The sequence below is a fragment of the Patagioenas fasciata genome, chromosome 36, assembly GCF_037038585.1.
Source record: "Patagioenas fasciata isolate bPatFas1 chromosome 36, bPatFas1.hap1, whole genome shotgun sequence".
In the NCBI taxonomy this organism is placed as follows: Eukaryota; Metazoa; Chordata; class Aves; order Columbiformes; family Columbidae; genus Patagioenas; species Patagioenas fasciata.
The window spans coordinates 3,295,405-3,306,918 of record NC_092555.1 but is presented as its reverse complement, the minus strand read 5'-3'; the positions used below and the strand labels follow the sequence as shown (position 1 = coordinate 3,306,918).

Sequence of the window (11,514 nt, the reverse complement as noted above, 5' to 3'; positions counted from 1 at the left end):
GGAGGGGCGGGGCTTCGGGGAGGTGTGGGCGGGGCCGGGAGGGAGACGGGGCGTGGTTCGGCAGTGCGGGGCGTGGTTTGGCAGGGAGGGCGTGGTTTTAGCGGAGAGGGCGTGGTTTGACGCAGGGGGTGGGTTGGAGTAGAGGGCGTGGTTTGGCGTGGGGGGCGTGGTTTGGCGTAAGGGGCGTGGCCTGGCTGTGGGAACGCGGCCATGTTCGCCCGCGGGTCGCGACGGCGACGATCGGCGGGAAGCGTGAGGGGCCCGGGGGGGACCCTGAGGGGTCGGGGGGTCCGGGGGGGGTCCTTGGGGGTCTGGGGGGTTTTGGGGGTCCCTGGGGGTCTGGGGGTGGGTCCTGAGGGAGGGGCTGAGGGAGCGGGAGGCCGCGGGGGGGGAATCTGTGGGGAGAGGGGGGGATCTGTGGGGGGGATCTGTGGGGCAGGGGGGGTTTTGGGGGGGATCCGTGGGGTAGGGGGGCTCTGGGGTGGATCTATGGGGCAGGGGGTGCTCTGTGGGGCAGGGGGGTTTTAGGGGGGATCTGTGTGGCAGGGGGGGCTCTGGGGGGGATCTGTGGGGCAGGGGGGGCTCTGGGGGGGATCTATGTGGCAGGGGGGGCTCTGGGGGGGGGATCTGTGGGGCAGGGGGTGCTCTGGGGGGGATCTGTGGGGCAGAGGGGGCTCTGGGGGGGTGTGTGGGGCAGGGGGGGCTCTGGGGTGGATCTGTGGGGCAAGGGGGGCTCTGGGGGGGATCTATGGGGCAGGGGGGGATCTGTGGGGCAGGGGGGGCTCTGGGAGGGATCTATGGGGCAGGGGGTGCTCTGGGGGGGATCTGTGGGGCAGGGGGGTTTTGGGGAGGATCTGTGGGGCTGGGGGGGGCTCTGTGGGGCAAGGGGGGCTCTGGGGGGGTCTATGGGTCTCCCCAAACCTTCCCCCCTCCCCTTATAATATTTTTGGGGTGCCCCCACTTATTTATACCCCAAGAGCTTCAATTCCCCCCTATCCCCCTCTAATTTGGGCTGGGGGGGGGGTCCCCAAATTCTCCTCTATTATAATAATATTGGGGTGCCCCCCCCCCTTATTTTGATGTGTGTGTGTTCCCCCCCCCTTCACAGCCCCCCCAAAATGACCCCCAGCGGGGGCAACCGTGTCAAACCTGCGGTGACCAATGTCCCGGCTTCCTCGTCCACCCATGGAGGTGAATGGATCAAAATGGGGGGGGGGGGTCTTAAATATTGGGGTGTCCCCCCCCCCTCACTTTATGGTGTTATCCCCCCCCCCAAAGGAAGATTTGCCAACACTGCAAGTGCCCACGGGATGAACACGTGGCCGGGGGGGCCCCCCCAGAACTGGAGCGCTTTGTATGGAGCTTATTGGGGGACCCCAAGCCGCCCCCCCCCGCCCGCCGGCCCCTCCACAAGGGATCGGATGAGGATTCGGGGTGTCCCCCTGAGGAATACGCGTGGGCCCCCCCCGGGTTGACGGCTGAGCAGGTAACGACCCCCCCCCCCCCCCAGGACACCCCCAAAACCACCGATTTATAGTGGTGACCCCCCCATATTTATAGGGGTGACCCCCCTAATTCACAGCCATGACCCCCCCAATTTATAGGGGTGACCCCCCCAATTCACAGCCATGACCCCCCCCAATTTATAGCTATGACCCCCCCCAATTTATAGAGTTGACCCCCCCAAACTTATAGTGTTGACCCCCCCGAATTTATAGTGTTGACCCCCCCCAATTTATAGCTATGACCCCCCCCCAGTTTAAAGCCCTGATGTCCCCATTTATAACCCTGACACCCCCCAATTCACAGCCATGAGCCCCCCAAATTTTAGCTCTGACCCCCCCCAATTTATAGCTATGACCCCCCCAATTTAAAGCCCTGATGTCCCCATTCATAGCCCTGACACCCCCCCCAATTCACAGCCATGACCCCCCAAATTTTAGCTCTGACCCTCCCCAGTTTATAGCTCTGACCCCCCCCAAATTTATAGTGTTGACCCCCCCAAATTTATAGTGTTGACCCCTCCAAATTTAGAGTTGTGAGCCCCCAATTTACAGCCATGACCCCCCCAATTTTTAGCTCTGAGCCCCCCAAATTTAGAGTTGTGACCCCCCCCAATTTATAGCTATGACCCCCCCAATTTAAAGCTCTGATGTCCCCATTTATAGCCCTGACCCCCCCCAATTCACAGCCATGACCCCCCCAAATTTTAGGCGTGACTCCCCCATAGATCCCTATGCCCCCCACTAAATCCCTCCCCCAGACCCCACCCCTCCCACAAGCCCCGCCCCCAGGGGCCCCACCCTGTTAGGCCACACCCCCTGAAGCCCCACCCACAGCTCCAAGCCCCACCCACCCCCCAATATCTCCCCCATAGATCCCTGTAGACCCCAACAAATCCCTCCCCCAGACCCCACCCCCCGGGTCCCCACCCTGTTAGGCCACACCCCCTGAAGCCCCACCCACACACATAAGCCCCGCCCACCACCTCCAAAGCCCCACCCACTCCTCCAATCTCTTCTCCATAGATCCCAGTAGCCCCCAACAAATCCCTCCCCCAGACCCCACCCTTACTCCAAGCCCCACCCCCTTTGGCCACGCCCCATTAGGCCACACCCTCTACACCCCACCCACACCTCCAAGCCCCACCCACACCTCCAAGCCCCACCCACACCTCCAAGCCCCACCCACCATCCCCGAAACCCCACCCACTCCTCCAACCCCTTCCCCATCCAACTCTTCAAATCTCCCCCCAAACCCCACCCCTACCCCAAGCCACACCCCCCTGGGGGCCCCGCCCCTTCAAGCCCCGCCCCCTGCGGCCCCGCCCCGCTAAGCCCCGCCCCTAGGTGCGGCAGTTCTTCGCCTGCCTGCCCGAGGAAACCATTCCATACGTGAACAGCCCCGGCGAGCGGCACCGGCACCGGCAGCTCCTGCGCCAGCTGCCCCCCCACGATTGCCAGGTTTGGGGGGCCGGGGGGGTTTTGGGGGGCAGGGGGGGTCAGGGGGGTCCTCACTGGGGTGATTCAGCTCCATCTTTGCCTCTGGGGGGCGATAAATATTGGGGTCCCCCCCTTGTTAATCCATCCCCCCTATTTATTGCAGCCTGAATATTGCACCTCCCTGAGCGCCGCGGAAGTCGCCGAATTCCAGCTTTTCGCCCAAAAACGCAAGCGGGAGAGTTTAGGGCGGGGTCAAGCGCGGCCCCTCCCCCACACGCTCACCGGGGCCGTTTGTCAACAGGTTTGGAAATGGGGGACACACACACAACCCCCCCCCCCCAAAAAATGAAGGGGGTACTAAAAGATGCATCCCCCCCCCTGAAATAGTGGGGTGGTCCTAATGGTATTGAGGGGTCTGAATATATAGGAGGGGCCCACCTGAAAATGGGGGGAGCACCCTAAAAATGGGGGGACCCACCTAAAAATGGGGGGACCCCCCGCAAAATGTTGGGGGGATACTAAAGGGACCCCAAAAATGGGGGGAATGGCTTAAAAAGTATAGGGGGACCCCCCCTTCCAAAAAAATGGGAGGGACCGGAAAAATTGCGGGGAGACCATAAAAATGGGGGGGATCCCCCCAAAAATATGGGGGAGACCTTGGGTGCGTTGAGGGGGACCCCAAAGTGGGGGGGGCACCCCAAAAGTGGGGGAAATGGGCTGGAAATCCCCCCCAAAATGGGTTGGAAACCTTTGAAAAAGGGACTGTGGAATATACCAAAGAAAGGGTGGGGGGTGCTAAAAGTGGGGGGACACCCCAAAAATGGGGGGAAGTGCCCAGAAACATATAAGGGGGGTCTGGGGAGGGTTCTAAAGAGGGGGGGCACCCCAAAAGTGGGGGAAATGGGCTGGAAACCCCCAAAAATGGGCTGGAAACCCCCAAAAATGGGCTGGAAAGCCTCAATAAAGGATCTGGGGACTGTACCAAAGAAAGAGTGGGGGGTGCTAAAAGTGGGGGGACACCCCAAAAATGGGGGGAAGCGCCCAAAAAGATACAAGGGGGGTCTGGGGAGGGTTCTAAAGGGGGGGGGCACCCCAAAAGTGGGGGAAATGGGCTGGAAACCCCCAAAAATGGGCTGGAAACCCCCAAAAATGGGCTGGAAAGCCTCAAAAAAGGATCTGGGGACCGTACCAAAGAAAGGGCGGGGGGCTGCTAAAAGTGGGGGGACACCCCAAAAATGGGGGGAAGCGCCCAAAAAGATACAAGGGGGGTCTGGGGAGGATTCTAAAGAGGGGGGGCACCCCAAAAGTGGGGGAAATGGGCTGGAAACCCCCAAAAATGGGCTGGAAAGCCTCAAAAAAGGGACCACGGAATGTACCAAAAAAGGGGGGTGGGGGTAAAAATGGGTGCAAAAAGGGTGTTTTTGGTTGTTTTGGCAGTGCGGGCGGCGGCTGCCCGGGGGGGTCCCGGCGGTGCTGGCGCGGCGGGCGGGCCTGGGGGCCTGGTGGCACCCCCAGTGCTTCCAGTGCTCCCAGTGCCGCCAGTTACTGGTGGACCTGGTCTATTTCCACGGCCGGGGGGGGATTTACTGCGGGCGGCACCACGGGGAGACCCTGCGGCCCCGTTGCCGCGGCTGCGACGAGGTACCTATGGGGGCTATAGGGGTCTATAGGGGGCGTGGGGGGTCTATAGGGGGTGTGGGGGGCTGTATGGGGGCTGTAGGTGGGGGATATGGGGGATTTACCATGGGGAGACCCTGCGGCCCCGCTGCCGCGACGGGGTACCTATGGGGGCTATAGGGGTCTATAGGGGGTGTGGGGGGTCTATAGGGGGTGTGGGGGGCTGTATGGGGGCTGTAGGTGGGGGATATGGGGGATTTACCATGGGGAGACCCTGCGGCCCCGTTGCCGCGACGGGGTACCTATGGGGGCTATAGGGGGGCTATAGGGTCTATAGGGGGTGTGTAGGGCTTACAGGGGGTGTGTAGGGTCTATAGGGGACATACAGGGTCTATAGGGGGTGTGTAGGGCTTACAGGGGGTGTGTAGGGTCTATAGGGAACATACAGGGTCTATAGGGGGTGTGTAGGGCTTACAGGGGGTGTGTAGGGTCTATAGGGGACATACAGGGTCTATAGGGGGTGTGTAGGGCTTACAGGGGGTGTGTAGGGTCTATAGGGGATGTGTGGGGTCTATGGGGGTGTGTAGGGTCTGTAGGAGGTTTATAGCGTCTATAGAGGACAGGTGGAGTCTATAGGGAGTATGTAGGGTATATAAGGGGGGTGTGGGGTCTATGGGGGTGTGTAGGGTCTGTAGAATGTGTATAGGGTCTATAGGGAACAGGTAGAGTCTATAGGAGCTATGTAGGCTGCATAGGGAACAAGTAGAGCCTATAGACAACACGTAAAGTCTATAGAAGGTATGTAAGGTATATAAGGGATGTGTGGGGTCTATAAGGAACAGGTAGAGTCTATGGGGGTAGGTAGGTTATATAAGGGATGTATGGGGTCTATAGGGCACAGGTAGAGTCTGTGGGGGTAGGTAGGGTATATAAGGGATGTGTGGGGTCTATAGGGCACAGGTAGAGTCTACGGGGGTAGGTAGGGTATATAAGGGATGTATGGGGTCTATAGGAAACAGAGTCTATAGAGGACACCTAGAATCTATAGGCGGTAGGTAGGGTATGTAAGGAATGTGTGGGGTCTATAGGAGTCATGTAGGATCTATAGGGGTCACGTAGGGTCTATAGGGGGCAGACAGGATCTATAGGGAGTGTGGGGGGCCGTATGGGGGTTATAGGGGGGGCCCAAAGCATCCCCTGGCGGGTGTTGGCCGGCGTCCATAGGGCACATCCCCCCGATCCATACGTGCGTCCCCTATAGCTGATCTTCTCGACACGGTGGCTGTCGGCGGGGGGGGCCGCCTGGCACCCCCCCCATTGGTGCTGCTGGGAGTGCGAGCGCCCCCTGGGGGACGGCGGCGGCGCCGGGGGGGGGCTGTGTCCCCCGTGTCACCTGGCGAGGAGGGGACACCTGTGCGACACCTGCGGGGAGCACATCGGTCAGTGGGAATGGGGGGGTCCCCGGGGGGGGTCGGGGGGTCCCCAAGTGTCCCCAGGGGGGTTCGGGGGGTCCCCAAGTGTCCCCAGGGGGGGTTAAGGGGATCCCCAAGTGTCCCCAGGGGGGGTTAAGGGGGTCCCCAAGTGTCCCCAGGGGGGTTCGAGGGGTCCCCAAGTGTCCCCAGGTGGGGTTCGGGGGGTCCCCAAGTGTCCCCAGGGGTCCCCAAGGGTTCCCCGGGGGGGTTAAGGGGGTCCCCAAGTGTCCTTAAGGGTCCCCAGGGGGGATTTGGGGGGACCCAGGGGGGGTTAAGGGGGTCCCCAAGTGTCCCCAGGAGGGGTTCGGGGGGTCCCCAAGTGTCCCCAGGGGTCCCCAAGGGTCCCCGGGGGGTGGTTCAGGGGGTCCCCAAGTGTCCCCAGGGGGGTTCGAGGGGTCCCCAAGTGTCCCCAGGGGTCCCCAAGGGTCCCCAGAGAGGGTTAAGGGGGTCCCCAAGTGTCCCCAAGGGTCCCTAGGGGGGATTTGGGGGACCCAGGGGGGGTTCGGGGGTCCCCAAGTGTCCCCAGGGGTCCCCAAGGGTCCCCAGAGAGGGTTAAGGGGGTCCCCAAGGGTCCCTAGGGGGGATTTGGGGGACCCAGGGCGGGTTCGGGGGTCCCCAAGGGTCCCCCAGGAGGGGTTCAGGCGGTCCCCAAGTGTCCCTCAGGGTCCACAGGGGGGATTTGGGGGGACCCAGGGGGGGTTCGGGGGGTCCCCAAGTGTCCCCAGGGGTCCCCAAGTGTCCCCAGGGGGGGTTTAGGGGATCCCCAAGTGTCCCCAGGGGTCCCCAGGGGGGGTTAAGGGGGTCCCCAAGTGTCCCCAGGGGGGTTCGAGGGGTCCCCAAGTGTCCCCAGGTGGGGTTCGGGGGGTCCCCAAGTGTCCCCAGGGGTCCCCAAGGGTCCCCGGGGGGTGGTTCAGGGGGTCCCCAAGTGTCCCCAGGGGGGTTCGGGGGGTCCCAAAGTGTCCCCAGGGGTCCCCAAGGGTTCCCCGGGGGGGTTAAGGGGGTCCCCAAGTGTCCCCAGGGGGGTTCGGGGGGTCCCCAAGTGTCCCCAGGGGTCCCCAAGGGTCCCCAGAGAGGGTTAAGGGGGTCCCCAAGGGTCCCTAGGGGGGATTTGGGGGACCCAGGGCGGGTTCGGGGGTCCCCAAGGGTCCCCCAGGGGGGGTTCAGGCGGTCCCCAAGTGTCCCTCAGGGTCCACAGGGGGGATTTGGGGGGACCCAGGGGGTGTTCGGGGGGTCCCCAAGTGTCCCCAGGGGTCCCCAAGTGTCCCCAGGGGGGGTTAAGGGGATCCCCAAGTGTCCCCAGGGGTCCCCAGGGGGGGTTAAGGGGGTCCCCAAGTGTCCCCAGGGGGGTTCGAGGGGTCCCCAAGTGTCCCCAGGTGGGGTTCGGGGGGTCCCCAAGTGTCCCCAGGGGTCCCCAAGGGTCCTCGGGGGGTGGTTCAGGGGGTCCCCAAGTGTCCCCAGGGGGGTTCGGGGGGTCCCAAAGTGTCCCCAGGGGTCCCCAAGGGTTCCCCGGGGGGGTTAAGGGGGTCCCCAAGTGTCCCCAGGGGGGTTCGGGGGGTCCCCAAGTGTCCCCAGGGGTCCCCAAGGGTCCCCAGAGAGGGTTAAGGGGGTCCCCAAGTGTCCCCAAGGGTCCCTAGGGGGGATTTGGGGGACCCAGGGGGGGTTCGGGGGTCCCCAAGGGTCCCCCAGGGGGGGTTCAGGGGGTCCCCAAGTGTCCCCAAGGGGGGTTAAGGGGGTCCCGAAGTGTCCCCAAGGGTCCACAGGGGGGATTTGGGGGGACCCAGGAGGGGTTAAGGGGGTCCCCAAGTGTCCCCAGGGGGGGTTAAGGGGATCCCCAAGTGTCCCCAGGGGTCCCCAGGGGGGGTTAAGGGGGTCCCCAAGTGTCCCCAGGTGGGGTTCGGGGGGTCCCCAAGTGTCCCCAGGGGTCCCCAAGGGTTCCCCGGGGGGGTTAAGGGGGTCCCCAAGTGTCCCCAGGGGGGTTCGGGGGGTCCCCAAGTGTCCCCAGGGGTCCCCAAGGGTCCCCAGGGGGGGTTAAGGGGGTCCCCAAGTGTCCTTAAGGGTCCCCAGGGGGGATTTGGGGGGACCCAGGGGGGACTGAGGGGGAGTTCAGGGGCTCCCCAGGTGTCCCCAGGGGTCATTGAGGGTCCCCAAGGGTCCTCAAGGGTCCCCAGCGGGGGTTAAGGGGGTCCCCAAGTGTCCCCAAGGGTCCCTAGGGAGGATTTGGGGGGACCCAGGGGGGGTTCAGGGGGTCCCCAGGTGTCCCCAGGGGTCATTGAGGGTCCCCAAGGGTCCCCAGGGGGGGTTCGGGGGGGTCCCCAGGTTCCCCAAGTGTCCCCAGGGTTGATTCAGGGGTGATTCAGGGGTACACCATGGAGTCCCAGGGGGTGTCCCCAATGTCCCCCATGTCCCCAGGGGTGATTCAGGGGTAACCCAGGGGTACACCAGGGGGAGTCCCCAATGTCCCCGATGTCCCCCGTGTCCCCAGGGCTGATTCAGGGGTAACCCAGGGGTACACCAGGGGGAGTCCCCAATGTCCCCAATGTCCCCCGTGTCCCCAGGGCTGATTCAGGGGTAACCCAGGGGTACACCAGGGGGAGTCCCCAATGTCCCCAATGTCCCCCGTGTCCCCAGGGCTGATTCAGGGGTAACCCAGGGGTACACCAGGGGGAGTCCCCAATGTCCCCGATGTCCCCCGTGTCCCCAGGGCTGATTCAGGGGTAACCCAGGGGTACACCAGGGGGTGTCCCCAATGTCCCCCATGTCCCCAGGGCTGATTCAGGGGTAACCCAGGGGTACACCAGGGGGAGTCCCCAATGTCCCCAATGTCCCCAGGGGTGATTCAGGGGTAACCCAGGGGTACACCAGGGGGTGTCCCCAATGTCCCCGATGTCCCCAGGGGTGATTCAGGGGTAACCCAGGGGGTGTCCCCAATGTCCCCCATGTCCCCAGGGGTGATTCAGGGGTAACCCAGGGGTACACCAGGGGGTGTCCCCAATGTCCCCAATGTCCCCGATGTCCACAGGGGTGATTCAGGGGTGATTCAGGGGTACACCATGGAGTCCCAGGGGGTGTCCCCAATGTCCCCGATGTCCCCAGGGGTGATTCAGGGGTGATTCAGGGGTAACCCAGGGGTACACCAGGGGGTGTCCCCAATGTCCCCAATGTCCCCCGTGTCCCCAGGGGTGATTCAGGGGTAACCAGGGGTACACCATGGAGTCCCAGGGGGTGTCCCCAATGTCCCCGATGTCCCCGATGTCCCCAGGGGTGATTCAGGGGTGATTCAGGGGTACACCATGGAGTCCCAGGGGGTGTCCCCAATGTCCCCAATGTCCCCAATGTCCCCAGGGGTGATTCAGGGGTGATTCAGGGGTACACCATGGAGTCCCAGGGGGTGTCCCCAATGTCCCCGATGTCCCCGATGTCCCCAGGGGTGATTCAGGGGTGATTCAGGGGTACACCATGGAGTCCCAGGGGGTGTCCCCAATGTCCCCGATGTCCCCGATGTCCCCAGGGGTGATTCAGGGGTGATTCAGGGGTACACCATGGAGTCCCAGGGGGTGTCCCCAATGTCCCCGATGTCCCCAGGGGTGATTCAGGGGTGATTCAGGGGTACACCATGGAGTCCCAGGGGGTGTCCCCAATGTCCCCGATGTCCCCGATGTCCCCAGGCCCCGAGCAGCCGCAGCTGTCGCACCGGGGCCAGCACTGGCACGCTCGGCCCGGCTGTTTCTGCTGTGTCACCTGTGTCACCCCCCTGCTGGGCCGGCCCTTCCTGCCCCGGGGGGGGCAGCTCTTCTGCTCCCCCCTCTGCGCCCGCAGCCGCCCCCCGGCCCCGCGGCGCCCCCTGCTGGACAGGAGGTCCTGGGCGGGGGGACCCCCCGAAGGTGAGGGATGGGAATGGGGGACTGGGGGGGACTGGGAGGGACTGGGGTGGATTAGGGGGCACTGGGAGGGGATTGGGAGGGACTGGGGGGGCTGGGAGGGGTTGGGGGGAACTGGGGGGGGATTGGGAGGGACTGGGGGGCACTGGGAGGGGACTGGGAGGAACTGGGGGGAGTGGGAGGGACTGGGGGGAACTGGGGGGGGATTGAGAGGGACTGGGGTGGATTGGGGGGCACTGAGAGGGGACTGGGAGGGATTGGGGGGATATTGGGAGTACTGGGATGAACTGGGGGGGATTGGGAGGGACTGGGGGGCACTGGGGGGACTGGGAGGGGATTGGGAGGGACTGGAAGGGACTGGGAGGGACTGGGGGGAACTGCGGGGAACTGGGAGGGACTGAGGGGGACTGGGATGAACTGGGGGGAACTGGGGAGGACTGGGAGTACTGGGGGGGACTGGGAGGACTGGGGGGCACTGGGGCTACTGGGAGAGTCTGGGGGCACTGGCAGGGATTGGGGGATATTGGGAGTACTGGGATGAACTGGGGGGGGATTGGGAGGAGCTGGGAGCACTGGGAGGGACTGGGGGGACTGGGAAGGACTGGGAGACACTGGGGGAATATTGGGAGTACTGGGATGAACTGGGGGGGGGATTGGGAGGAGCTGGGAGCACTGGGAGAGACTGGGGGGGGGATTTGGAGTACTGGGGGGACTGGGACAGACTGGGAGGGACTGGGAGCACTGGGAGGAGGTGGGGAGGGGTACGGGGGTTACTGGGAGGTACTGGGGGGCACTGGGCACTCATTACCCCCCTCTTTCCCCCCCAGGTCCCCCTTTCCGCCGGGGGGGTCCCCACCGCCACTCGCTGCCCGAGCTGGGCCCCTCCCCCCCCCGCCCCACCCCCCCTCCCCTCCCCCCACCCGGAAGGACCCAGGCGTCCGGGGAGCCCCCTCCCCCCCCACCCCCCCAAAACGTGTGGGGGGGAGGGGAGAGGAGGCGGGGGAGGGGGAGGCGGCCCCGCCTCCCTTCATCTTCCTCCTCCTCCTCCTCCTCGGGGGGGGAGGGGCTGTTCCTGGGGGAACCCATCCCCCTCCCCCCGCAGCTCCGCCCCCCCGGGGCCCCGCCCACCCCCTCGCCCCGCCCTCCCAGGCCCCTCCCTTCCCGCCACCGCGGCTGCCTCGTGGCCTGAGCTCCGCCCCTTGCTGGTGACCCCTGACCTCTGCACTGTGACCTTTGACCTCTGTGACCACTGACCTCTGCACTGTGACCTCTGCACTGTGACCTCCACTCCCTTGCGTGGGGCTGTGACGCTTTAATAAAGTCAACGCTGCCAACTGGAGACCCTGGGTCAATAAATGGGACCAGGAGACCCTACATAAAGACCCCAGGGCCCTGGAGACCCCCCCTCAATAAACGGCGACCCTACAATAACATTAAAGTACACAGAGGCCAAGATGGCGGCGCCCATAGCACTATCGCAGCGCAACGCGCTCCAATGTGGCGGCGCCCACGGGCCCCAAAATGGCGGTTTCCGTACGGAACAAGCGCCGCGGTTCCTATGGCGACACGGGCCCCCCTCTGGCCACGCCCACCGCACCACGTGAC

At 64.4% G+C, this 11,514-nt stretch overlaps 1 protein-coding gene across 2 annotated transcripts; it reads left to right on the top strand.

Annotated features, from left to right (window-relative positions):
• Positions 1–161: 161 nt before the first annotated feature.
• On the top strand, positions 162–11,248 carry PRICKLE3 (prickle planar cell polarity protein 3). 2 transcript variants are annotated; one of them, XM_071801266.1, is made up of 9 exons: positions 162–252; positions 1,109–1,191; positions 1,279–1,486; positions 2,850–2,963; positions 3,106–3,243; positions 4,380–4,583; positions 5,821–5,998; positions 9,697–9,886; positions 10,737–11,248. In XM_071801266.1, the coding sequence occupies exons 1-9, from the start codon at positions 211–213 to the stop codon at positions 11,116–11,118; spliced, it is 1,539 nt and encodes a 512-aa protein (XP_071657367.1). In that variant the 5' UTR covers positions 162–210; the 3' UTR covers positions 11,119–11,248. The 2 variants fall into 2 exon arrangements, with proteins under 2 accessions (XP_071657367.1, XP_071657366.1); XM_071801265.1 differs by having other exon boundaries at positions 9,697–9,912.
• Positions 11,249–11,514: the final 266 nt, after the last annotated feature.